We start from the raw sequence: 23,719 nt of genomic DNA, 5'->3' as shown, positions 1-23,719 counted from the left end.
CCCTGTAAACTTCATTTCACTTACCACCTTAGGCCACCAGCGCTATAACAGCAGTACTGCCAGCAGTCTTCATGCCACACATTCTGAAGGGTTTCTTCATTGTTATTGCCCTTCTCCTGATACCTACAGATCTGTGTGAATATACAGTCCTTACATGGGTCTTCATCAATGCATTGGGAACGCCATCAGTCCCTGCTAGCAGCCAGGCTCACCCCAACACAGGACTCCAGGCACTCAGCAGAACCACTGAGCTATCACACCTATTTATACCCTGATTAGAAGGTCTCAGACCACCACAAACAAGCAACACTGTATTAGAGATTTTTTTTTTGTCCCAGATTCTCTTCACTCCCTGCAATAACTGATGACATTTGCTCATGCTTTCTTGCATTTTCAGTGGAACTGTTTAATCTGTTGGCAGGGAAATGCACACAGATCATTCCTGCTTTTCTCTTTAGTCTTTAAAGAGCTAAGTAGCACTGATGTTATTTGTTTACTTAGAGAAAAATAAGTTTTTCTCCAAACAATGCCTTCTAATTCAGAACAGAATTCCCTGCAAAATAATCCCCATTTTCATTAAAGTATTGCATTTTAGACTCTTCTCAGCAACCTCAGCAATTCCATTAGAAACACTGATGGAAACTTGCTTGAAAAATGCTTTTCCCCAGTATTCCTAATGATTTACTTTTACCATAGAAATTCTCAAAAATATCAATAACTAGATTCATACATAAACCAAACTACTGTCCCTGACCCCTGGGTTTTATAATGTAAGCACGAGAGTATGAGCAGTTCAGGTCATTGTGAGGAAGCCAAACCTCAGACAGTTGAAGGTTATCTCCACACTGAAGTTTAGTAACTGGTACTGTCTGTCTCTCTACTGAGTACTCAAAGGCCCCAATAAGGAAAGGTGCGGTACAGCTATAGAGAATGACACATTACAGTCACAGAGAAAGCATGGACTCCACTACTGCACAGCTATATAATTGAACACAACTGACACTGACCTTAATGGCAAAGCTGCTCATCAAATTAGCTCCTTTTTGCTACAGAAAATAAATTCAGATATATTCCAAGGTTTTCTCACAAATAAATTACCAGATTTGCAAGATATATGAATTTTAAGCATTAACCATGAAGATGATGATGATGATACTGGCTCCTGGTACATCAGAGCAACCCTGTGTACCAGGATGCAACAGAGGGCAGGATTTTCTCTTAACATATCAGTTTCTGCAGAATTATCCAACCTTAGTGATGTGCTAGGCATCCTTAAATAACTATTGATCAATCAAATAGAAAGTCAATCAATAAATTTAAAGTGATCACCTACTGCTTTATTCATATGAATTCTTCCTACTCTGTTTGATTAACTATTTCTTTCTTCTTCATTACCTTCTACATTTTTCATCATGTGCTATGTAATTTATCTCCTTTGCCTAGTAATCAGTCCCAGTCTTTTCAAACTCTCTTCATGGGCAAGCTTTTTTCAAGCACAGGATCATTCTCATTTTCTTTCTTTGCACTGCAATTCTGCAAGATCCTTTCAGAAGTGCTGCACAACACCATTCCACATGATAAGGAATCATTGATTTATAACAGTACTATAAAATTTTCCATATTCTTCTTTCCCCTATGCATTATGCACCTTGGTATCACATTTGTTTTGAGTCACCAGGTTAATGCTTCCAAAGAATCTTAGACTACAGGCCTGTTCATCAACTGCTTAGAATGGATATTCACTAGTAAACAGCTGTACGCAGGTAATGTAAAACATTTTTATCAGTAGCTGGGATTCATCTTCCCTAATTTTAGCTGTTAAAAAGTTAAGGGTCTTCTCTAAGCTATACTTAGGTTCCTCCTAATATTAATGAGAAAGCCATATTCAAAGAGAGACCTATCTCATCTTGCAATAGGTGCAACAGAAGATAAATTTCCCCTGAAGGTTTTGATCTCTCTGCTCACTTTAGAGGAACACAGGCTACTGGTTTAGACTAGAAACCTACTGTCTTCACAACAAAAGTTAAAAGAAACAAATTCGTCTCTTTACTCCACATTGTTTCCGATTTGTTCCAGCACAGACACATCAGAACTCATGCACCCATCCTTTATGCAGCTATTAAACCTCACCAGGTTCTTAACATTTAATTTGATATTTATTTATTCATCTCTGTCTAATATTTGAAATTCAAAAGAGCTGGCTCTGGTATTTCTGTCCAAGATTATCCAGACAGAATGATATGCATGAGACACTGCGCACACAGTGAATTTGACACATCCCATAATAGGCAGCTACATCACATGGCTTGTGAGACTAATACATCCAGGACATATCAGCACCCCTACATATGTACTGAGCAAACACTGCATAGCCCATCGACCATATGCTGGACACGCTGGATTTAACACACCTTCAGCTCAGAGAGGTGTGTGTTGTGAATGTGAAGTGTCTGAGTGCTACCTGAGTACTACATGAACTCAATCCATGGTCAGTTTTTGCAGCCACTTATGACAGGCTGCTGGACAGTCAGAAATCCTGCAAACATGATGCAAAAAAAAAGAGCAAAAGTGACAGACAACCTGTGAAAGGGAGAGTCTCCTGCCCAAAATAGCGGAAACATTCAGTGTATATATTTAACATTTTTTTGAAGTGTGGGTATATGACTGTGACTTCAAACACCCATTAAGCTATAATAAAACATTGCTAAGCATAGTCAAGGCACTTCAAGTGTTACACATATATACATGCATGTGTTTTTGTGTACAAACACACACTTTTTTTTTTAACTTGAAGCAATTAGCAGCTATTAGCTTAAGTTGCTCACTGCTAATTTGAGGCAGAGGAAGGCACGCACCAGGCAGATGCTCACACTGAAAGCACAAGTTTCTAAATAGAGAAGTCATCTTTTAACACAGGTGGAAGCTGTGGAATGAAAAATATCTGTAAGGCCTCATGCTAGCCATAAAGAATTGGATATTCCACAGTACCCTCAGCCACAGACATAAACCGCCAGATTAAGAGTTTCTTTAAAATACTCCTTGGAGAGCAGAGCATTTACCAATTGGAAAGCCATTGCCTCTAGTCAAATTGTAGCTTAATAAGTTGCAAAAGCTACATTCTCAGCGTTTTCCAGCAGTGGGTGTCCCCATGATGCCAAAGGAAGCAGCAGCATGCTGGGTTTCACGGGGGAATGAGTGGAGCTGTGGCTCCCATAGGAATCAGTCATCTCCAGAGCAGCAGGCTCCCCTATTCACAGTAGGAGAAGCCTGTCAATGTTAACCAAGTGCATGCAGTTTCCACATTGCAGTCCTCCCAGGTCATATGTATCCAATCCTCCCACCTAATCCACCACAGAATCAGCAGCCTTCCCACTTCAACTCCCATTTCTAAGAACAACTTTGCAACATACAGAACAGATCTTCCTTATAATTCGGATGCATTCAAGAAAAACGTTCCCCCAAGAAAGTAAAATAGGAGCTTAACATAACCCAGACTTGCTCAAAAAGGGAAGCATATGTATTTTCAGTACCACCTGGACGCAAGCTCCATCTCATTCCCCATCTTCAACATTGGTGACAAGCAGCTAACATTGCCGTGTCTGTAATCTCTGTCTCTCTTGAGCGTTCTACAACCTGGTATCGCTGCAGTCTGGCTCCCAGTTTTCACTCAAACAGCACATCTTCAGGAAGCATTCTTCCATACCATACTATTCATTCTCACACTTCTACAGGTAGGAAACGGGGAGAGATGGCCCTGTTCCATGTAGCCCATGTATTCTCAGAGAATCTCAAAAACAAGTAGCTTCTCATTCAATTTCTGGAACTTTCTCCTCATCTCCAAAACCATCATTAACTAGCTGACAAATTTACAGCCATCTTCTACTTGGAGGTTGCCTTATAACACCTTTTGCCAATCTCTCCGCCATTTTACCTCCCACTGCAAAACTTTGTTTGCTTCATTAGCATTACTTGACTGTCAAATCAGCACAAACCTTTCCATTTGTTAAAATGATTGCTCACACCTTTCCTTTGTTCTTCTCTGTTCTCTCCAATTAACATCTAGCTGCTTTTTGTTTTCCAAGTAGCCACACCATCAGTAAGTTCGAGCTTCTGTGAAACCCATGGACCCTTATGACTATTGATGAATGAACTTTCAAAATGTATCAGATTCAGCACAGGGAAGCAATAAGCAGAGAGATCAACTGTTTTGTTCTAGACTGCACAGCCAATCCACAGCAGGCAGGTATAGACTCCCAGCTCTTATGACGTGCGGTCCCATGCACTTGTCCTAAGAATATAACTCCTCTCTTGCACAGAACAAAACCTCAGGCAGGCAGAATTCATGTCACATTCATACCAAGCCAACGTACCTGAATGAAGATATATTCATCCTGAACAACAAGGGAGCTGACATCAATGGAGCGTGAAAATGGCCCGCTCCTTTTCGTCTCTGAGCACTCTTGGATCTGACAGGTCAAATAGTGGGTGCCTGTAATGGGAGAATACGTACATGTGAGAAATGCCCATGTAGGAGCTTGTTGTCTGGAAACAGCAGCAGCAGCTTGAAAGAAGGTCTCTGAAGGGAAGTCTTAATCTCATCTCCAACTAGGTAGACATTACATGGCATGACGTCTACTTCCGGCCTATAAAACTGTAACTGCTCTCTGGAGTCAGGAATTCATCACACTTCCACATCCACCTTTCCCCTCCCCATTGTGCAAACATCCCTCAGAATACTGGAGCTCAAACCATAAACGGATGGTACAAATCATAAATGCATCAGAAAATTGATGATGAGACCGTATGGAGCAGAAGATTATTTCAAAAATCACCTAGGTATAATTTATCCATTCTACTATCCTGCTGGGAATTCTATCCCCATCCTCCTCCTGAAATATCTTAGTCTTGATGACCATTTTTAATTGTGGTAGTAACACACAAGGACAAGAAAAAGACCAAACTAGCACCACTAAGTTTAACTCACTTTGCCATGAAAATTACAAGCAATTAAGTCTTTAAATTAAAGCAAATTAAGTCTTTATAGCCAGCATTGGCTAGACGTGAAAATGCCATGGACATCAAACAGTATGACTAGCTGAAGAGTCCCAACAGTAGTTATAAGCACTGCAAGAGGCATCAAATGCTTCTTGCATTTCTCTCTCTAGAGAGAGAAGATGAGATCGTCACACTAATGGGATGCCTTGTCAGTCCTTGGCATCGCTCGAGAGAAGGAACAGGACTGGGAGAAGAACATGAAGAAGGCATAAGGCAAAGGGAGACACACACAAAATTGCTCAGAGTGGCAAGAAGAGATGTGCTTACCTCCAGCAAGCTGGCAGGGGTTATAGGGGATTAAGCATTATTTCACTCAGGCTAAGAAAGGATCTCATGAAACAGAACAATCAAGGCACTGTGTCTCTAGATGTATGTAATCTAAATATGCCCTCTCTGCCTTTCAGCTGCTCTTCTGAAAACTGCAAATTAGGGAGAAAATGAAAATACAACCAAGATGATGGCTGCAGTGATAAAGGGGTCATATCTTTTACACTGCTGCACTTCTACAGGCTTCTTAGATTCATGCATTTCTTCACTTTTCTAGAAAGGGTGAAGACAGACTGCCAAGGAAAAAAGTTAGTTTATAAGGGCTGGGGTGAGCCTGGTATAGTGATTTTAGTTCACAACTGCACCTGTTAACAAGGACCTTGTCAAACTGAGCCCAAAAGAATAAAAGGGAAGTTTAAAAAGGATAGTAACTAGCCTAGCAAAGGTGCTTACAGGATTCTCCATCCCATAAAATCTGCTACTGTCTTTAGTCTGTGTCTTTCCATTGACAGCAAAACGTGGCTCAGTAGAAAGCACGGGGTGGGGGGGCACGACTGAAATCCTCTGACTCTCAGCTAACTGCCGTCCCAGATTCAAAGAAAAGATTCACAAACTGGCAGTTTCCTCTTCAATAGCTTTGTCCTACCAACAGACTCTTAAGAATGCAAAAAGAATGCAAGTCAGAGGCATTGTTAACAAGAATATTATTTTCAAAAGCCACACAAACAACTTTCAGATTCAACCAAGCTTTAATCTAATAAAGGTTCATGCCCAGCCACATGACCGAAGGTCCATGTTTAAAGGCTGCAGACCTTGTTCTGGGCTGAGGCACTGAGAATTCCAGGTTAATAAGGGCTACATGGTTGATTCAGAGCAGTTGCATAGGTCTGGCACAGTACTGAAAACGTAGTCCCACTGATGATGCTAAAGCAGTAGAAACTGTTGCTGTTGCCAGCTCAGAGTATCCAGAGGTAATTAAAATATTTAGTGAAAAACACCTGACCCGCAGACAGTGCCAAATAACTGAAGTATCGGAGTTGTGCTTTCTCCCAGCATAAAACACCACCAGCAGCAGAGAGGTCGGACTCTCTGCTGGGGTAAATTAAGGTTCTTCATCAACTGACATACACACACTTGGTCCAGAGCTGCTATTTGCCTTCTCAACTTGGAATCTAAGACATCTTTGCAGTGTATAAAAGCAACTTCTCAGAAAACGAGAAGGTCTTGCATACTGCCATGCCACTCAAGGAGCTCAGCAGCCTTGACTTGTTCTTTGAGGTAGCACTAAAATTAGGCAGAACAAGGAGGAGAGGGTCAGGAGCCATATTTTTAGAAGCTCATTCCCTGCAGTATGTTCTCCCACACAGTTGCCTGGATATTCTTATCACTCCCAAAAAAAAGGGGATAATTTGCTGCTGCTGAGTGACAGAATGGGAAGAGGAATAAAAACCTGTCACAAATAAATGCAAATAAATCACAAGTGTTGACATGACAACTAGCTTCCTGTCTATTGGGAAATGTGTCATTTTCAGTGTGTTACACCAGCAATCAAATATACTCAAAGAATGGCACCTGATTAATATTCACAGGAAGCTGGTGGTGGAAAAAGAGGGTAGTTCACTCCTTTTCTATTTATTCTCTTGTTTATTTTCATGTATTTTACATAACAAGGCCTATGAAAGAAAACACAGACCCAAATGAGTTATCTTCAAACCTGTCTGCCTTTGGACACAGAAATAAGTTCAAGTCTTGCCTTGCTTCCTGTTGCCCCACAAAAAAATGAAAAATTATTCCCTTTAAATATATTAAAAAATCAGGTGAAAATACAACAGCATGCAGGTCACATCTGTGTGTGACTGGAAGCAAGAAACAACCCCAAGTCCCTGCTCAAGCTTCTTGAAGCTTCCTTTCATGAGCTATGGTCCCATTTGCAGAGCACATCTTCCCCTTTATGGAAAGTACAGGGCCCCTCAACAAAAATGTCAATTAAGAGAGAAGGGTGCTTCCTACCTTTTAAGCTGTTATCTCTCTCTTCACTGAAGGGATAGATAGTTTTTCAGCCTTGTTTTGCACAGCCACAAAGAAAAATGACAGCTGCCCAGAGGGGAAGGTGCCATGTGCCCAAGCCATGCCTTTAAAGCCTTTCACTGCTTACTTTTCACTGTGAGATACATGTCTGTCGTAGCTCAGCCCTGATCGGGACCAGACTATGCAGTCTCTCTCTCACTCCCCAGACCCTCCGGGTCGAGGTTTGAGATAAGGACGGGAAGAAATCCTTAAAGTTACCGTCACAGGCAAAACAGACTCGACTTGGGGAAAAATACTCATTTATTTCTAAAACTAGCAAGAGAATAAGACGGAACAAGATAACCTCCCCCCACCCCTCCCTCTTCCCAGACTTAACATTATCTCTACTAGCTTCCCTACCTCCCGAGCGGCACAGGGGGGAAGAGGGAATGGGGGTCGTGGTCAGATCATCACGCGTTGTTTCATGCCGGTGCTTCATCGTTGGGGGAAGAATTCCTCGCATTTCTCCCCTGCTCCTTCGTGGGGTCCCTCCCACAGGCCACAGTCCTTCGTGAAACTGCTCCAGCGTGGGTCATCTCTTCCACAGAGTGCAGTCCCTACAGAACAGCTGCCCCAGCGGGCCTTCCACTGGCCACAGCTGCCTTCAGGCATCCACCTGCTCCGGCGTGGGGTCCTCCATGGGCTGCAGGGGGATCTCTGCCCCTCCATGGACCTCCATGGGCTGCAGGGGGACAACCTGCTCCACCATGGTCATCACCACAGGCTGCAGGGGAATCTTGGCCAGGAGCCGCATTACTCTGTCCCCTCCTTCTGAACTGACCTTGGCATCTGCAGCCGTTCCTCACAACAGGCTGGCAGACGTCTCTCAGGATCCTTTTTACATCTTATTCACTTCTCATCTCCTCTCCACTTCCTGCGGCCGGGCTGGGCCGAGTTGGGCCCAGTCGGCTGCGCGGCGGGAGGCCAGAGGTTGAGGCCTGCAAGGCTCACAAGGCTCGTGCCTCCCCCTCTGCGCCTCTGCCCCCGCTCAGCTGCTTCACATCTTTTTTTTTCTGTTTTCCCCTTCTTAAATATGTTATCGCAGAGGCGTTATCACAGGACATTCTGCTACCAATTGGCTCGGCCTTGGCCAGCAGCGGGTCCACCCTAGGCCCGGCTGAGTCCACTGAACAAAGGGGAGCAACTTCTAGCAGTTTCCTACAGAAGCTACCACCTTAGGCCCCCCCTCACTAAACAAAACCAGAACAATGTCTTAAGGGATGCTGGCTTCTTTCTAGGGATTATTTCCAATTCATATATCATCATCCCACAGAACACCAGAGTTAGGGGGTTTGGGTTTTTGAGTTCTTTTTATGTTCCACTGCAAAAAGAGTTGAGAAGAGCTCCCTATGTCCTAGACAGCCTCAAAAACTTCTCGTGCTTATAACCCAATATCCAGCTACTTTCGCAGCCCATCTGTGAATGAGGCAATATGGATGTCAAGCAGCCTGGAGGGTTTGCTGCAGCTCAAATTCCAGCATCCGTACCTCCACACAAACCCTTCCCACCAATTTATCTCACTTAGGATTAGGGAATGGCTGCCTCAGATGTGCAGCCATTTTCCAGTTGAGAAGCTTGAAACACCTCCCCATTGCCAATTAACAGTCTCCCATCTTGAGAATCTGGAGTGTATTTTTACCCTTCTTAGAAGTGATAAAATTGAAGCAATTTCTTGAAACTCATGAAATAAGCCAAGCTATTAAGTGTCGTCTTTGCCTGCCAGTCATGACAGCTTTGGCAGTAGGCAGGAGCACAAAAGGCTCTCTCTGATGGGCAACACCCAAAGATGTGGGTCACTGAAGGGAGAGCTGAAATAGTCAAACCTGTAACTGTGCTGAAGGCTGCAAAGGGCAGACCAACGTGCAGGTTACCGTGACTTACGGAGACAGAGGACAGCAAGGCCTGCTCCTCCCTGGCAGGGTAACAAGCCAGCATGGCTATCAGTGAGAAGGGCAGCTGATGGAAACAAGTTGCATTGGCAGACTGGCTCAGCTTAAGTCACGCCCTGGTGCCAGGCAAGACTTAAAATCATAAAAAATCATAAACTGCCAGTGAAGATTACCATGGGAAGGGGGAAAGAAAAAAAAAAAAAAAAAAGAAAAAAACAAACACCAGTTAGCCTGGACAATTTTTCCCCCAAAGGAAAGGAGGATCAAGGAATGTCAACAGGACTGCAAATTATTCCCAAGGAATTAGTTACCCTGTTTTATCTTTCTGGTTAGGTTTTCCCCCTCTCTTTTCCCTTTAATTAAAATACTGCTTATTGCACTGTATCTGTGAGTGGGGAGATTACCTCACTGAACACCAGAAAGTTTAATATATCTTTCCCAGGAGTGCTGGTGGGTGCTTGTGTCAGTATATTTGTAACAGTTCGCCTGCATCCAACCCTGTCCTTGCTGCTGTCTATTACATCCAGGCAGAAGGTACAGTGCCCAAGGCTTCTACACGTTTTTATAATTTAAAAATGCAAACCTAGATTATTATTCTGCTACAATAGCTCTGCCAAGATGTTGAAAAAAATGTGTAAAACTTCATCTGCTACAAAAGATAGAAACAGCGTGAGATCAGCTAGGCACTGGAATTAGCAGCATCTTGCAAATATTTAAGGAGACTAGACACAGGGGAAGATGTTTTTTCAGAGACCCTACCATTCCTAATGACTGGACAGACAGAACCCATGGGGCAAGACATCTTGGAGGACAGATAAGAGTGGTGAACAGGACTTCTGCCTCCCAGTTCCATGAGCTTATTGATAACCCTGACTCATTAAAGGATGAATAAAACTCTAACGTACTCCAACACCTGTTCCCAGCCACAGAATGTATTTTAGACTCTAAAAATTGAGTCTGAATTGATATAAGGTAGGTCCTTGAGTCCATTACTGTTAAAAAGAAAAGAAATCATCAAGTTCAGGAGTCTAATCCTAAACATAATTTCCCCCCGCCCCTGATACACACTTGATTTTTTTTTTTTTAATAAAAAGCATGGAGGAAAATAGAAGAAGAGGAAAGACAGATACTCCCTCTAGAAGAATCATATACTTTTAAAGTGGCCTTGGGGATCCTTGTCCCTGAATTGAACTGAGCAATGGGAATACTCAGATCTATGTCTGTTAATGCATCAGATAAGTGACTGTGTCACCAGACTGACCTAAGAGGCATTAAAAACAACTCCTTTTCCTTCTCCTCACTACAGAGAAAAAACGTCATTGGAAACTTTCTGATCAAGAGGAAATAACTCCAGCAGATGTAAGCACCTCAGCCACTTCACCGAGAGTATGAAGGCCCACTTTGGTTACAAAGCCAACTAGGAGAAAAGTTCAGCCTCCCATTCCTAAGTACGCAGAGCTGTAGCGTGTCATACCAGGTGAGGCTATAGCTTTGAGGCAGTCGATGTTTTGCAACACTAACGAATATAGTTTTAAGCGTTAAAAACTCTAATTGGAGCAACACGGTTCTTTTGTGCTATGGTTCCTGGCTGGGAGAGGAGTCATTTTGGTGCAATCACCCAGCGGGACATGCCAGCAGGGCCAGCACAGCCAGCTGGGTCTCGCCTGTGTCTGCTGTCTGCCAGGATGACAGATTGCAACGGGCCCAGTTTGCTGACACTACTAGTTTAAGTCTGACTCTCAGTGAAACCCTTAATACCATCAACTGCCAATTTCAAAATGCTGAATTTATACATTAAAACAAGAACAAATAGCAAACTTGCAAGCAAACAAGACCTGAAGGAAGAGAGTTGTCTGCGAACCGGGGAGACGTCTTTCAAATGAAGCATCTACATCCTTGACATATCCAATATTCAAATAGCCGGGTGAGCAAGTTTAAACTTAGTTGGAAAATAGACTCCATCAGCAATTTGTTTGCTTGCGTACTTGCTTTTTTTCACTTGCTTTTGGCCACTTCTCCCAGCATCCCTGTAAGAGCACACACAGCAGCAAAGGCACTGAAGAAGCTTCTCTACCTCACCCACCCACCTGCCATCCTGTTTTGCTTTTTCCACATATTCAAACAGCTGTCACCCCTGAGCTTTTATTGCCTGGTTATTTATTCAGCTGCCATCACTAAATAGCAGTGAGAGGTCAATGAGTGATTTTAGAAGATCCACAGCCTCAGAGAAGCCACCTTGATAGACAGGAGCTTGTTCACACAGCATCTGGCCTATGCAGCACTTGACTGAAACAGGGAAAAGTTTGCAACCAACAAAAATGAGGCCTTTTCCTCCTAGAAATCCTCTACAAACTCAGTCCTAGGCTGCTTTTCTACACTGTTCTTGTAGTGTTTAAGGGACACATTTCCCATCTTGCTGTGTAGCATTGAGCTGGAGTAAAGCTGGCTCCACCTCAGGAGCTGTAGTACCTGTATGAAATACCTAAAACACTTCGGAGTGGTGGAAAAAGTCAACTTACTTCTAATACTTACTGTCTTTATTTGTTGAAAGTTAATTTCATACAAATCCATTCTACTGCAAATGTGGTTAGATTCATTTCAGTGAGGCATTAAGAATCTTTTTCTTTCTACTTTTTACTTCAGATCCAGGCACCTTTTCAAGACCTGTAATGCTTTGGTATGGAGCGCCTATTCATACACCATGAACAAAACTGAAATATTCTTTCAATACAAGACAAAGAGAACCTGGGACATAGAGACCAGAGGAGAAGTCTGACTGTAGGCAATTTCTCAGGCTCCCAGGTACAACCTAGCTGTTCTGAACACCTGGAAGTGCACAGAGGCTGTACTACATAGTGCTAGTAGCCCAGCTCTTTACAATTCATATAAAACATGATACTGAAACAGCTACATATGGAACAGAATAGATTGCTCCTTAGCCCAAAAGATTGTGCTTCTGCCCAGCCACTCCACAGAGCCCCGTAGCCTCCGAATTTCCCCCCAGAGGCAGAGGAAAAGAGTATGCCTCCCACCAAACCCCATGACCCACATCTTTCCTATCAATTAAAATTGGGAGACAAAATGAGTAAAGTTAATTCCCATTCCCACTCCATTCACAACTCAAAGCCCACTTTTTCAGCATTAGCTGTAGGCACTTACGTCCGTCAGCTGTCCGGGCTTCCATGTGCACAAGGTCAGATTCTTTATCCAGACCGGTCACTGACCTGGGGAAGGGAGACAGAGAGAGGAGGCAGCCAGTTAGATAGAAGGCTGCAGAGAGAGGGTGAGAGCAATCAAAACCAGTTAAACTCTACCTTGTGACACCTAGCATGTAGGTTCCTACCTCCTTATCAACTTGTCTCCTTTGTGTTACTACACAGGTCACTCTCTGGAGCAATATATCAAACTTTAAGACAGAGATCTTCCCAGGCACTGGTGAGTGAACCTGCTCTATTCCCTTGTCTACAGGATTAAGACTGCAAGAATCATTCTTGCAGTGGCAAAGCGAGCTTGTTCCAAGATCCAGTAAAAACAGATTTCTGTTTTAATGTTGAAGGTAAGATGATGGCACAGCAGCCTCATGCCAATAGACACCAAATTAAAAAGGGGTTTTACTTGGCTGAATAGTGACATGAGAGACTGAGTTTCCTGGTCTGTCCCTGGTACGCTGGGCAACCTTGCTACTGTTTACCTCAGTTTCCCCAACTTCAATAGACAAACAATGATGCACATATGCATGGTTGAGTTCTGATTTAAAAATGCAAAGAAATATCCATTATTCACCTCATGATCCCATGCCATGGCCCTTGATAATCACGAAACAAGGCATGATGAGTTTCTTTAATCACACTGGTGGAAACTCAAGCACCTCAAGTCAAATCTTCCTGTGCATTGTTATTTTACTCCCTAAAAAATGTTTTGCAAGGCACATTATAAAGGTAGCTTTCCTCCTGGCAGAGGAAAAGTCAAGCCCAGAACAGAAATGTTATTATTAGTGTCCCGGCTGATAAGAATCAGTGAGAGATGAATATTTAGTCCTAGCAATGGCTGGCAGGGGAAAAAAAATAATCCATAGATGTCCACACGATTTATGGAGCTGCTTCTCCTAAGTTAACCAAAGGGTTAGATTAAAAAGGGACAACGACAAAAATCAGTTTCTAATTTGGTGGAAGCTGAATTTGATACAGTAGATTGCAAATAATAGATCCCCTTCGAGCCAGCCAACGTTCACAATTCCCTAATGTTCTGAAACACTTTTATCACAATCTTTTGCTGCTTTCATCCTTGGGGCATCAACAGCTAAAACATTTTAAAAAAAAAGGGGGGGGAAGAAGAAAAAAAAAAAGAACAAAATACAGATGCTCTGATACATTTTTGTGGATCTTACAAAAACACAGCGATTGAAGCAATGATGACAAACATAAGTATGTGCCAGAGTTCAGCTAAGATCAGCCAGTGCTGCAAATGCCCAAACAGCTACATTATGACCCACTGTGTAGGTAACTGAAACTGGCACTGGTTGTTAACCAGAGCACCGCATCAATAGCGAGTCCCTTCCCAACACACCGTGAATTGTAGCCAAAAAAAACCCCAATACAACAAAACAAAGGCTGCGCACACAGAGCTTTCATCATTCTACTCCCAGTGAGAGAAAGTCTGCTCCTTAATCGCTACCACCAGCTTCAGGATGATCCCACAAGGAAGAAAGTGCTGTTTGTTATCGGTAAGGATGCCAAAACAGGCCCGAGTCCCTGGGACTGTGTAATTATCAGGTCAAATCTTCTGAATATCTAGACACAGTTAAAAGTGACAGTAGGACAAACAGAAATTCCTAAAATTGTCAGTGAAAGACATTATGGTGTGCAGCAACATTATTTCCCAATGTATCTAGAAAGGGTGCACATCTTTCTAGTCAACAGGAGGTTTTCTGCATTCTTCCTGTAAGTAGCTTCAAATGCTGTAATTTCGGCTGTTTGGCAATCGTGACCCTCACCTACAACATGCTCATAGGAACAGAGGTACGTGCTTACCAACATATCTATCACAACTTTCTCAAAGGGAGTGGTAATTTCAGTGCTTTTAGGTACAGGTTGGGAACACATTAGGGACATGCCTCGCAGCCCTTCTCAACAGACTTCCTACTTAAATCCAGCCTTCTACCCAGAGCCATTTGCCATGTCCTGACACCGCAATGCCAGGCTGTCTCCCTTACTCCTCACGACAGTTCCTGAGTCTCTCCCCTTCATATAGAGGGGGCATTGTGCCTCCCCTCACAGCAATGGGGCAAACCAACTCCTGGCTTAGGTAGTAAGAAACATCAGTCTGCCACAACACTGTTCATTTTAAAAGGGACTGTAATCAGAAGAACGTAAGTTTTTCCAAACAAAATCCAAAATACTCATTACTGTTGTGCATTTGGATACATAACCTCTGTGGATCTACTCATAATGCCTATTAAGTGAGCATCAGGGGATGCCAAGAGTCCCCTGAAACATGTCATTCTAGCTTGAAGTTTCTTCCCAGTGTCTACTTGTTGCCTTAATTAGTTTTGACAATGATGATGAAAAAAGGACCATCATACAGCACTGCCCTAGTACTCCTCTGCTTGTCAAATACAGTACTTCAAGTAGAAAAGCTCACAATGCAATCTCCTGCAGCCTAAAAGCAAGAGAAGCTCCTTTTATTTGCAGGCGGATAACAAGCCTGTAAAGTAACACATCGGTCATCCTTCCTTCTCCCAAACCAAGTTGCTATCTTATATCAAAGACTGATTGCAAAACAAAACTCCAATCAATGCTGTTTCTTCATGCCTCACCTCATGTCTGTTCCCACTGGCAAAGAATACAGATTTGCTTTGCAGTGCTCTGACTCCTGAATGCGGGTATTTTCAGTAAATAGTCTTTCATCATTTGTCTGGAGAAGATTTACATGAAGAATACAGAAAAGTCATGCAGTGGAAAGAGCAAGACATGAATGTGGGTCACAGAGCACAGCTGCAAAAATCCACACACAGACTGTAAAGCTACTCCTTTATCCCATGTGGTAATTTCTCTGGTCCTGAGAACTCACTACAACAACCTCTCAGGTATGGCAATACAAGAGAAGCAACAAAACAACAAGAGACACATTCATAGCCTTGTATTTTCTCATACATTATCTCTGTGAAGAACATGGGGAGGATGCACTGCTCAGAACTATTTGAGCAACTGAAGTATGATAAAGAGATGTCAGCATCCCCTGACTTACCCTTTCCCTTGCGTTCTTGTTCTCTACAATCAGGAGTGGGCTGGCTGGGAAGTGGTTTCACGGCTCTCTGGCTCACAAACAGCTCTATTTCAGAGGCTTACAAAGACAAGAGTATTTATGACCATTCAGAAAACCAAGTTCAGCTTGAAAACAGTTTTCCTGACACATGGTCACACCTCAGGCTCCATACACAGCTCAGTCCTGTGTTTTGTATGTGCACAAACTCCAGACAGCAAAAACTACACCAAAGTCCACAAAATGCATCTGGGTGTGCTGCTGCCCTGGATGGCTGCAGGGAGGGAAAAACAGCACTCTCGCTGTGAGAAACCATGCTAAATCAACCTCCTCCACTATCTCTATTAATTTATCACCTCTTGAATGAGAAAATGCTGAGAGGACACAGGCAGAAGTGACAGGAAAGGTCATTTTTTTTCCCTGCTGACATGTTCCCTGACTGCTGCAAAGGCAGTTTTTTAAATGTGGAGCCTGCAGCCAGTATTGCAGCTGGCGCAGGATCACTGGCCAATTAAGAATTTAAACTGCCTCTGAATCCCATGAGGAAGGAAGCAATGGTTACTTTTTCTCTACCTTCTGCTGCTGCTTTTCCTTTTTCGTTCTTATGGTAGCTCTTGGTTTTCACAAGATCCGTCCTCCCTTCTTTTCAGAAGAGCATTGTGTGTTCTTGAAAGCTGAAGGATGGACAGCACCCTGGCAAGATCCTTATCTCCATCTTGAGGGAAGTCTTGTGCATGGATGCACATTTACTAGGCCACTCTGCTAATATTTCATTTCTGACCGGGAGGGAGGGCAAGGAAAACACAGTATTCTGCACTGGAAGTAGCTATTCCTGAAATGTTTCTCTGTAAGATACTATATAATTCAAAATGAAAAACGCTAGCATATTAAAAGAAAAAGGAAAAAAGGAAATACACAGACTCTTTGGGTTACCTGCCTACTGCACACACCTCAGCTCACTGTTTCTACCATCTCTACTGCCTTTCCATGGAATAAGCCATTTTTTATTTTTTTCTACCTGTTTTCCAGACATCAGGCATTTAATGATGAAAGACAGCACTGAAATTTAGCTACTCTAGCATCTCAAATCAAGAATGCTCAGCAATTCGGACTACTTGCTGTTGATCCTTGCTCCCTAAATCATCAACAGAGAATGAGAGATGCTTTATTCCTCCATCTCCTGGATCCATTAGCTTGGGAGGTGGAGGTGGGTATCATTGGACATCAGCAACATTTGTGTCAAGTATCTACCACAAGGTAAAAAAACAGGTCACAGAGATCAGCCTTTCAAACTTGGTCTGCAATGCGCTGGATTGAGCTTTTTGCTAGGGGTGTGCCTGGTTTCTGACCAGTCAGGACAACATTCACCAGCTCTGGCTTTGAAAAAAAAAAAAAAAAACAAACAAAAAACCCAAACAAACAAAAAAAAACAACCAAAAAACCAACTTTTGCAACAGATTGAGACTTTCCCAAGACGCCAACTTGGAAACTCACTTCTGCAGGTTGAGATGTCAGACTGAAGGCAATTGTCACTACTCAAGTAAAGAGACGGAGGAAACAGATGGAGACTACTTAGCAGAATGTTGTGCAGTAGATAAGGGCTAGAAATGGGAAAGAAGGCACATTTATCGTGCAATAATATGTAAAGGGGGAAAAACACATCCTATTGCTGCAGGCAACTGCAGTCAAATTAGTGGATGCTGTCAATTAGTCTGCTGCAATTTTAATTATATCCTGTTCCAGAAGTGAATAAACACTTCTGTGTGGTACTAGGCAAGCAGTGCATAGGGCTCACTCATCCAAGCAGCAAAAGGGCCAGGTCTCTATGGGCAGATGGGAGCAGAAACTCATCCATACAGTTCCTGCTCATCTGATCTGAATCTTTCCACATAGTGCCACTGCTAAATTATACACACCTTTTCAACATGGGCCAACAGCCGACCTTCTCCATCTGATATGGCATCATATTTGCCTAGATATCAATAACTGCACTTATTTTTGGATGGTCAGAGGGATTCTGTGTATTAATGTTATTTACTTCAGTCAGGCCTGAAATTAGACCCACCAGGCATTAACTCTGTGCACATAACAGCCAATGTTCACACAAGCTGCATACAGCCCAGGTCAGCAACATGCCATAAACTACCATAGTTAAGAACAGATGCAAATGTTGAACTGCTGGGGGAAAGCAAGCATTTATTAAACACATAAATACAGGATCACTCTCTGTGGCTGAAAAGGGGGAGGCGCTGCTGGATGGGGCAGGATGCAATGAGGTCTCTGAAGAGTTATGGACAAAACCTCCTTGCACAGCATATTTCAAATGAAGCTTGGAAAAAAGCTGGGCAAGAAGATACTGTAAGGAAGTGTCTTAGCCAGGTCCCTGGAGCTTTCTACATCTTTCCAAGTTCTAATTTCCGTGATACAACAATTCTGGACATTGGCAGAAGTAATTGTTGTGAGACTTAGCTTGCAAAATTGCCAAATGTTTATTCTCAGCTAATTTTTTTCAGCAGAGCCAATTCTTTTTAAAAAGGTCTCAATGAATTCTAAGGAGGTGTTCTGCTTGGTATCTCAAAGGAGACAAAACTTAAGGTGTTCACAGCTTCTGCATGTGTCTCTGTATGTACATATGTGCCTCTGCCTGCCTGCATCTCATCCCCACTACCTGCCAAACGTCTAAATGAATTACCTGTAAACGCAGTGGATTACAGGTCCCATAACTACAAAGTTGCGACACACAGTTGGTTCCATGGATACAGCACACCAGGAAAAGAGGTCCAAATCAATCCTTTTCTTGAAGGAAAAGCTGACATTTAGGCTCAACCATGTCACTGAACACTAGAGAATCCACACAAGACAGCAGGCTCTGCTGCACACAGAAACATTTTTTTCCTCTTCCCAGTACATAAAAGAAAGTGATTCTTTATATCACAGAAATTAACAGCAATGGGAAAGAAATGCCACTGAACCTGAGAATACCTCTAAAGGATATTTATCAACAGAACAAAGCTGCTGTTGATTCACTTTTTTTTTTTCTTTTCCCTGTATGCTAATACCAAAAACTAAGAAAGTACAAAAAAAATCTGTACCTAGTTTTCATCCAGTTAACAGGTCTTAGCCTTTTAAAATCCTCTGGCATTTCTTCCCCAACCTATACCATGAACTCCAATAAACATAAATTTTTTTTGTGAAATAAACTAAAAAAAGTGTGTGGGTAGAAGGGTAAAGATCCTTACCCACAGCCCTGTCAAGGTTTGAAAGGGCTAGGAGCAGAGGCAGGGCATGTGCTGGAGGTGGTATCTTAATTTCCCAGCCTGAAATAACTTCCCATGGGGACTGAGACTCATGCAGGGAGCAGATCTGTCAGCTATGTCAGGCCAGAACACGTAGCAGGTGAGCTCCCAGGTGCAGTCATAGTCCTGCTGCTTACTTAGGAACTAAATAAGCTACTCCCATGCAGCCCGCTGCTCCTGACTCATCAGGTTACAGTCGATGTGGGATGTATAAAAGCAGCCCTAGGGGCTTATTCTAATAGCCCCCTTGACTGTTTTTGCCAAGTCCTAGGAGCACCAGCATCGGGATACGGTGGAAATAATGAAGGATCAGCTCATGGAGTTAAGGTCCTATTGTCCTGAAGACATCTCAAAGTTTCACTGCACAAAATGCCACCAGCTCTCTGTCCCACATGCATCCAACACAGACATTAATGCTTTGAGGAAAGCATTTCCAGAGAGAAGAGATGGGATTTACCTTGGATTAGAGGTCTGCAAACTCAATGCTGGACAAGTTTGAAACATATTCCAACAGAAGAGTTTGATTCTGTTTTGCCTTCTGAAGGAAAGTCCATTTTTTGCAGGGCACTTTTTTTTTTTTAAATATTCTAAATTTCAAGTCCTTTGAGGAAACAAGAATAAAAGCGTATTTTTTGGAAACATTTTTAAAAAATTACATTTTTAGCTTAGTCTCCCTTCTCATCCTTTTCTTTTCCAACCATTGGTCTTTTTTTTTTGGACTAGGAGAGGGAAAAAAAACAGAAAAAAAAACCAAACAGAAAAATAGGAGAAGTAGAAACCTGAAATGCAGAAATTATTGTATACAAAAGTAACTTTAGTTACCAAAACCTAAGCCAAATTACTGGGGCAGGAGGGGGCAATCCACTCCAGAGGAATAGTTCATTCTACTTAACCAAAATCTTTGTCTCCCAATAGAAAATTTAGGAGAAGAACAGTTTGGGGGGAGTAGGGGTGTTGTGTGGTTTTTTCAGCTTTTTGGAAAAATAAGTAAATCAGGGAAATGACATTTTCTAGCCAGCTGTGCTTTGCTCCGATCCGTGGAACTCAAGCACAGAGTTTTTGTTTGTCTTCCGAGATTGATCACTGACATATTGAGTGACTTTTATCTCTTTCCCTGCATTTGGTTTAAAATTAGTTTAGTGCCTACTGTATTATGAAGCCAAATTAATTAATGTTTGCCCAGTGCTCAGCTATCCTCCTTTGAAAGTTATGTACATGGGGAATTGCTATAGATTATTGCTTTGCTTTTTCAGGAAACATGAATCAGTCCTGTTTCTGACCACTTTAGAAAAGTGAAGTACATGGTCAAAGACGCCATCAGCTCAGCCCATTAGTCCTGCAGCCAAGGGCTTCACTGGAGTTGCTGTTTCCGTCCATGGAAGGAAATGTTCAGAAGACTCGTAATATTCCTTTGAGTTTGTCTCCTAGCAAAAGTATCTTAAACACGACCCTTCCAAGTAATGTTTTACACCAAAATAAGGATGCTTATTTCACCATGTGTTTAATTGCCCACATTTGTATGAACACTTTGTGACTGAAATTATGACATGCCTGATATGCTAACCCTCAGTGATTCAGCTATTAACAGAGTCCTAGACAGAACATAGAGCCTCTGAAAAGCTTTAGATTGAGAGCATCATTTAACAAATGAATGCAGCAGTAGATGAATAAAAATAAAACTTAAATTGTCCAAAGAGGGGGTGCCAGTATGAAACTTGGCACAGCCAAAACGCACAGGATATGCTGATGAGCACCATCAGCCTATGGGCATTGTACATTGTATTAATTAAGGAAGGACGAACATTCCCTGTTGCAGAACATTGTGAAGAATCACTCTGGGATAACATCTAACATTCTGTACATAAATTTGTGGTTCTGTTTATGCATTTTGGAGAAAGGCTATGTGAAAAACTATATTTCTGTCAAATATTTCGTGAAAGTTGTCTCTCCATTTCAGATGCTAACTTGAAGGGAATAAATGGCTTATTTCATTCTTTGACTTTTAACCGTCAGCCAGGACAGGAAGAGAGAGAGAAGAAAGAAGAAGAGGAAGGAGGAGAAAGGCAGAGAATAAACTGCTTTGTTCTGGACCAGCAAGCATTAATGCATCAATGTGTCTCTTTGCCCAAAGAAATTACATTTAATTAGCTGCTGAGAACGAGATGCTTATTTGTTCTAACATCCACAAGAGGGAAAGACAAAGAAATAGGAAACAAAAAGGATTTTGGCACCAGACAGATATTCGAAGACAAGCTCCGCCTGTAAAAACAGCAAGTCTGCATGGCTATGACAGGTAAAAGCAGTGGTGACAGGAGATCTGTAGATCACCATGTGTCCTGTGACAAGACAGGCTGGCATTCAAAACAGAAGCATCCTCACGTACAGAATGGAGAGGAGATGAATAAAATGGCCACAGTCACCTACAGGTCTCTCCACCAGTGGAAGAGTGACACTGTAGCAGGACAGACCAGAGAAACCACAGGGCTTTTGTGGGTTCCTTTACTTCATGTTAGATGGAGGCACAAACAACAAGGAGAAAAGGCTGCCCAGGGGGCTGAGCACTAGGCGCACTCCCAGCTCTTCACAATGGCAGAGTCCCAAAGCATCTCCATCCCCAAAGATTTACCCTATTCAAGTAAGAAAGCTCAGAGCAAAACGCTGCAATGGGAGTTTGTGCTACCCAGATGTCAAGAAGTAAAGATGTACGGTCAAGCTGCAGGTAAATCAAGAGCTTCTCTTTGCTGGGTTCTTAATCTGTTGTTATAGATGAGCAATAAAAGGAAAGAAATGTACAAGGACAAATGAAAAGAAATACTCTGCTGTTTTCCAGCCTCAAGGCAAATTCCAGTGTCACACGGTTCAAATCCAATGATTTGCAGAAAGAAAAAAAAAAAAGAATTCAAGAGAAACTATAGCAGATCCAAAAATGGCTTTAGGAAGTCACTATTACAGATTGCCCCTAAAATCAATATTATAATGGAACATGTCTCCTTCCCTCAAAGATTTTCAAGCAAAACCTGAGAACCAAACATACTGTGAGTAAAAACAAAGAATCCTTCTACACCCTTTGGCCAAAAACTTGACAGGGTTTTTTGTTTGTTTGTTTGTTTTGTTTTTTCCAATAAAAAGCAGGATTTTCTCCTACGGAAGAAAACCCAAATCTACAGCAATCAGCTCTGCAGTCTACAGGTATTACTTATTATTTTCTCAGTCCTTGCTGGCAGTCACAGGTCAGTATGTTCAGCCTGGAGAAGAGGAGGCTGCGGGGAGACCTGATAGTGGTCTTCCAGTACCTCTACAGGAAAGATGGGGAGAGACTGTTCAGTAGGGCCTGTTGTGACAGGACTAGGGGTAATGGTTTCAAAATAGAGGAAGGCAGATTCAGATTAGATATTAGGAAAAAAATTTTTACACTAAGGCTTGTAGAACACTGAAACAGGTTGCCCAGAGAGGTGGTGGATGCCCCATCCCTGGAAATATTCAAGGCCAGGTTGGATGAGGCTCTGAGCAACCTGATCTAGTTGAAGATGTCCCTGGTCCTTGCAGGGGGTTTGGATTAGATGACCTTTGGAGGTCCCTTTCAACCCTAACCATTCTATGATTCTATGTTTCTCTCTCAAACTCAGCTGCAGAACTTCTGATATTTTACTAAACATGAAAATGTGTCTACATCCCATTTTCATTGCCTTCTGCTCAATGGAGGACAATTATCTGTGAGATAATTACAGCACTATGATAACCACTGCTATCTCCTATATTCCAATTAGCTCACTACAAATATGCAAGTAAAACAGCCTCACTCATTGGCTTCTCGTCCTTGTTCTGTATATGATCAGCAACAGACAAGTTACTGAATCAACATTATTTAGAAGAACCTGTAGTGCAACTAATAAGATACTCATTCCCACTCTTACATTCTGATGTAGCTTTGTGCTCACCATGCTTAACAATAGCAGAATTAAACTCATCTCGTTCTACAGAGGAGGCTCAGGGGAATGCAAGGGAACGAAAGGATGGGAGTTTCAATTTCTTCTCTTGCCAAGAATGAATTCTGCCTCATATAACTGCTGATGAATTGTTGTTTTAAGAGAGTTTGTTAATTTCCAACAGGCAGAAGGCATAAAGAGGGACCTCCTTATCTTTAATGGATGTTATTGAGTGACACAAATGGCTCACGTTTAAATGAATGCAGAAACATTCTGTCTGTTTTGCCATAACACTGTTCTTTCTCCACAGCATGGGTTCAGCTCCTTCTGTTAAATAAAACGACTGTTTTTGTTCAACTTAATGGCAGTCAAAGTTCCAAAGGTTCAGAGGCTGAAGTCAGTTCAGGGAAATGAACTGGAATTTATCTGGGTCCTTCCTGATTCTTCTTGAAAAAATCCACCTGAAGAGCTTTGTGGTATGACTGAAAAATCTAGTTTCAAGCACAAAATGGTCCCTGATAGTACTGATGTACTTACTGAGGATAAATTCTCCATTAGACTGCAACTTTCTCCAATGTAAGAATGCTACCAGCTGTAATGAAATAAGAGCTGTAAGAACCCACACAAAGGGGCATCTCTGGAAATCCAAGTAGGCCATCTGGAATGAGGGCTGGCGTAGCAAGGAGGCCAGGTCCAGGAAAGTTGCTCAGCTCCCTGATGTCAGCAGATGTTTTGCCACTGAATGAAATCGCTGGAAAATTATGCCCACAATCAGATTATATGAATAGGTCATTCCTCAGTTTCTCAGAACAGCAGTGACTTAAAACAGCTCCCAAAGATTTCTCTGCGAGTCATCTAAAAGCAAGAGAGGTTCCCTCCCACAATGAAAATTGGCCCATTTGCCCAGAAACAGAGATTAGTGTGGTATAGAAGAAAGGCCAAAACCTAAGCCAAATCC

General features: G+C 42.3%; 1 protein-coding gene across 1 annotated transcript in view; it reads right to left on the bottom strand.

Moving 5' to 3' along the window:
* SORCS3 (sortilin related VPS10 domain containing receptor 3) overlaps nt 1–23,719 on the bottom strand; it is a 307,485-nt gene that overhangs the window by 78,848 nt on the left and 204,918 nt on the right. The window contains exons 6-7 of the mRNA XM_086751900.1: nt 12,438–12,502; nt 4,371–4,489 (exon numbers count right to left, since the gene is read on the bottom strand). Of these exons, the coding sequence (XP_086608026.1) occupies nt 4,371–4,489; nt 12,438–12,502 (184 nt within the window). The remainder of the gene's footprint in view (nt 1–4,370; nt 4,490–12,437; nt 12,503–23,719) is intronic.

This window comes from Chlamydotis macqueenii, chromosome 7 (assembly GCF_036417535.1).
Source record: "Chlamydotis macqueenii isolate bChlMac1 chromosome 7, bChlMac1.mat, whole genome shotgun sequence".
Taxonomy (NCBI): Eukaryota; Metazoa; Chordata; class Aves; order Otidiformes; family Otididae; genus Chlamydotis; species Chlamydotis macqueenii.
This window is presented reverse-complemented; position numbering and strand designations above follow the sequence as displayed.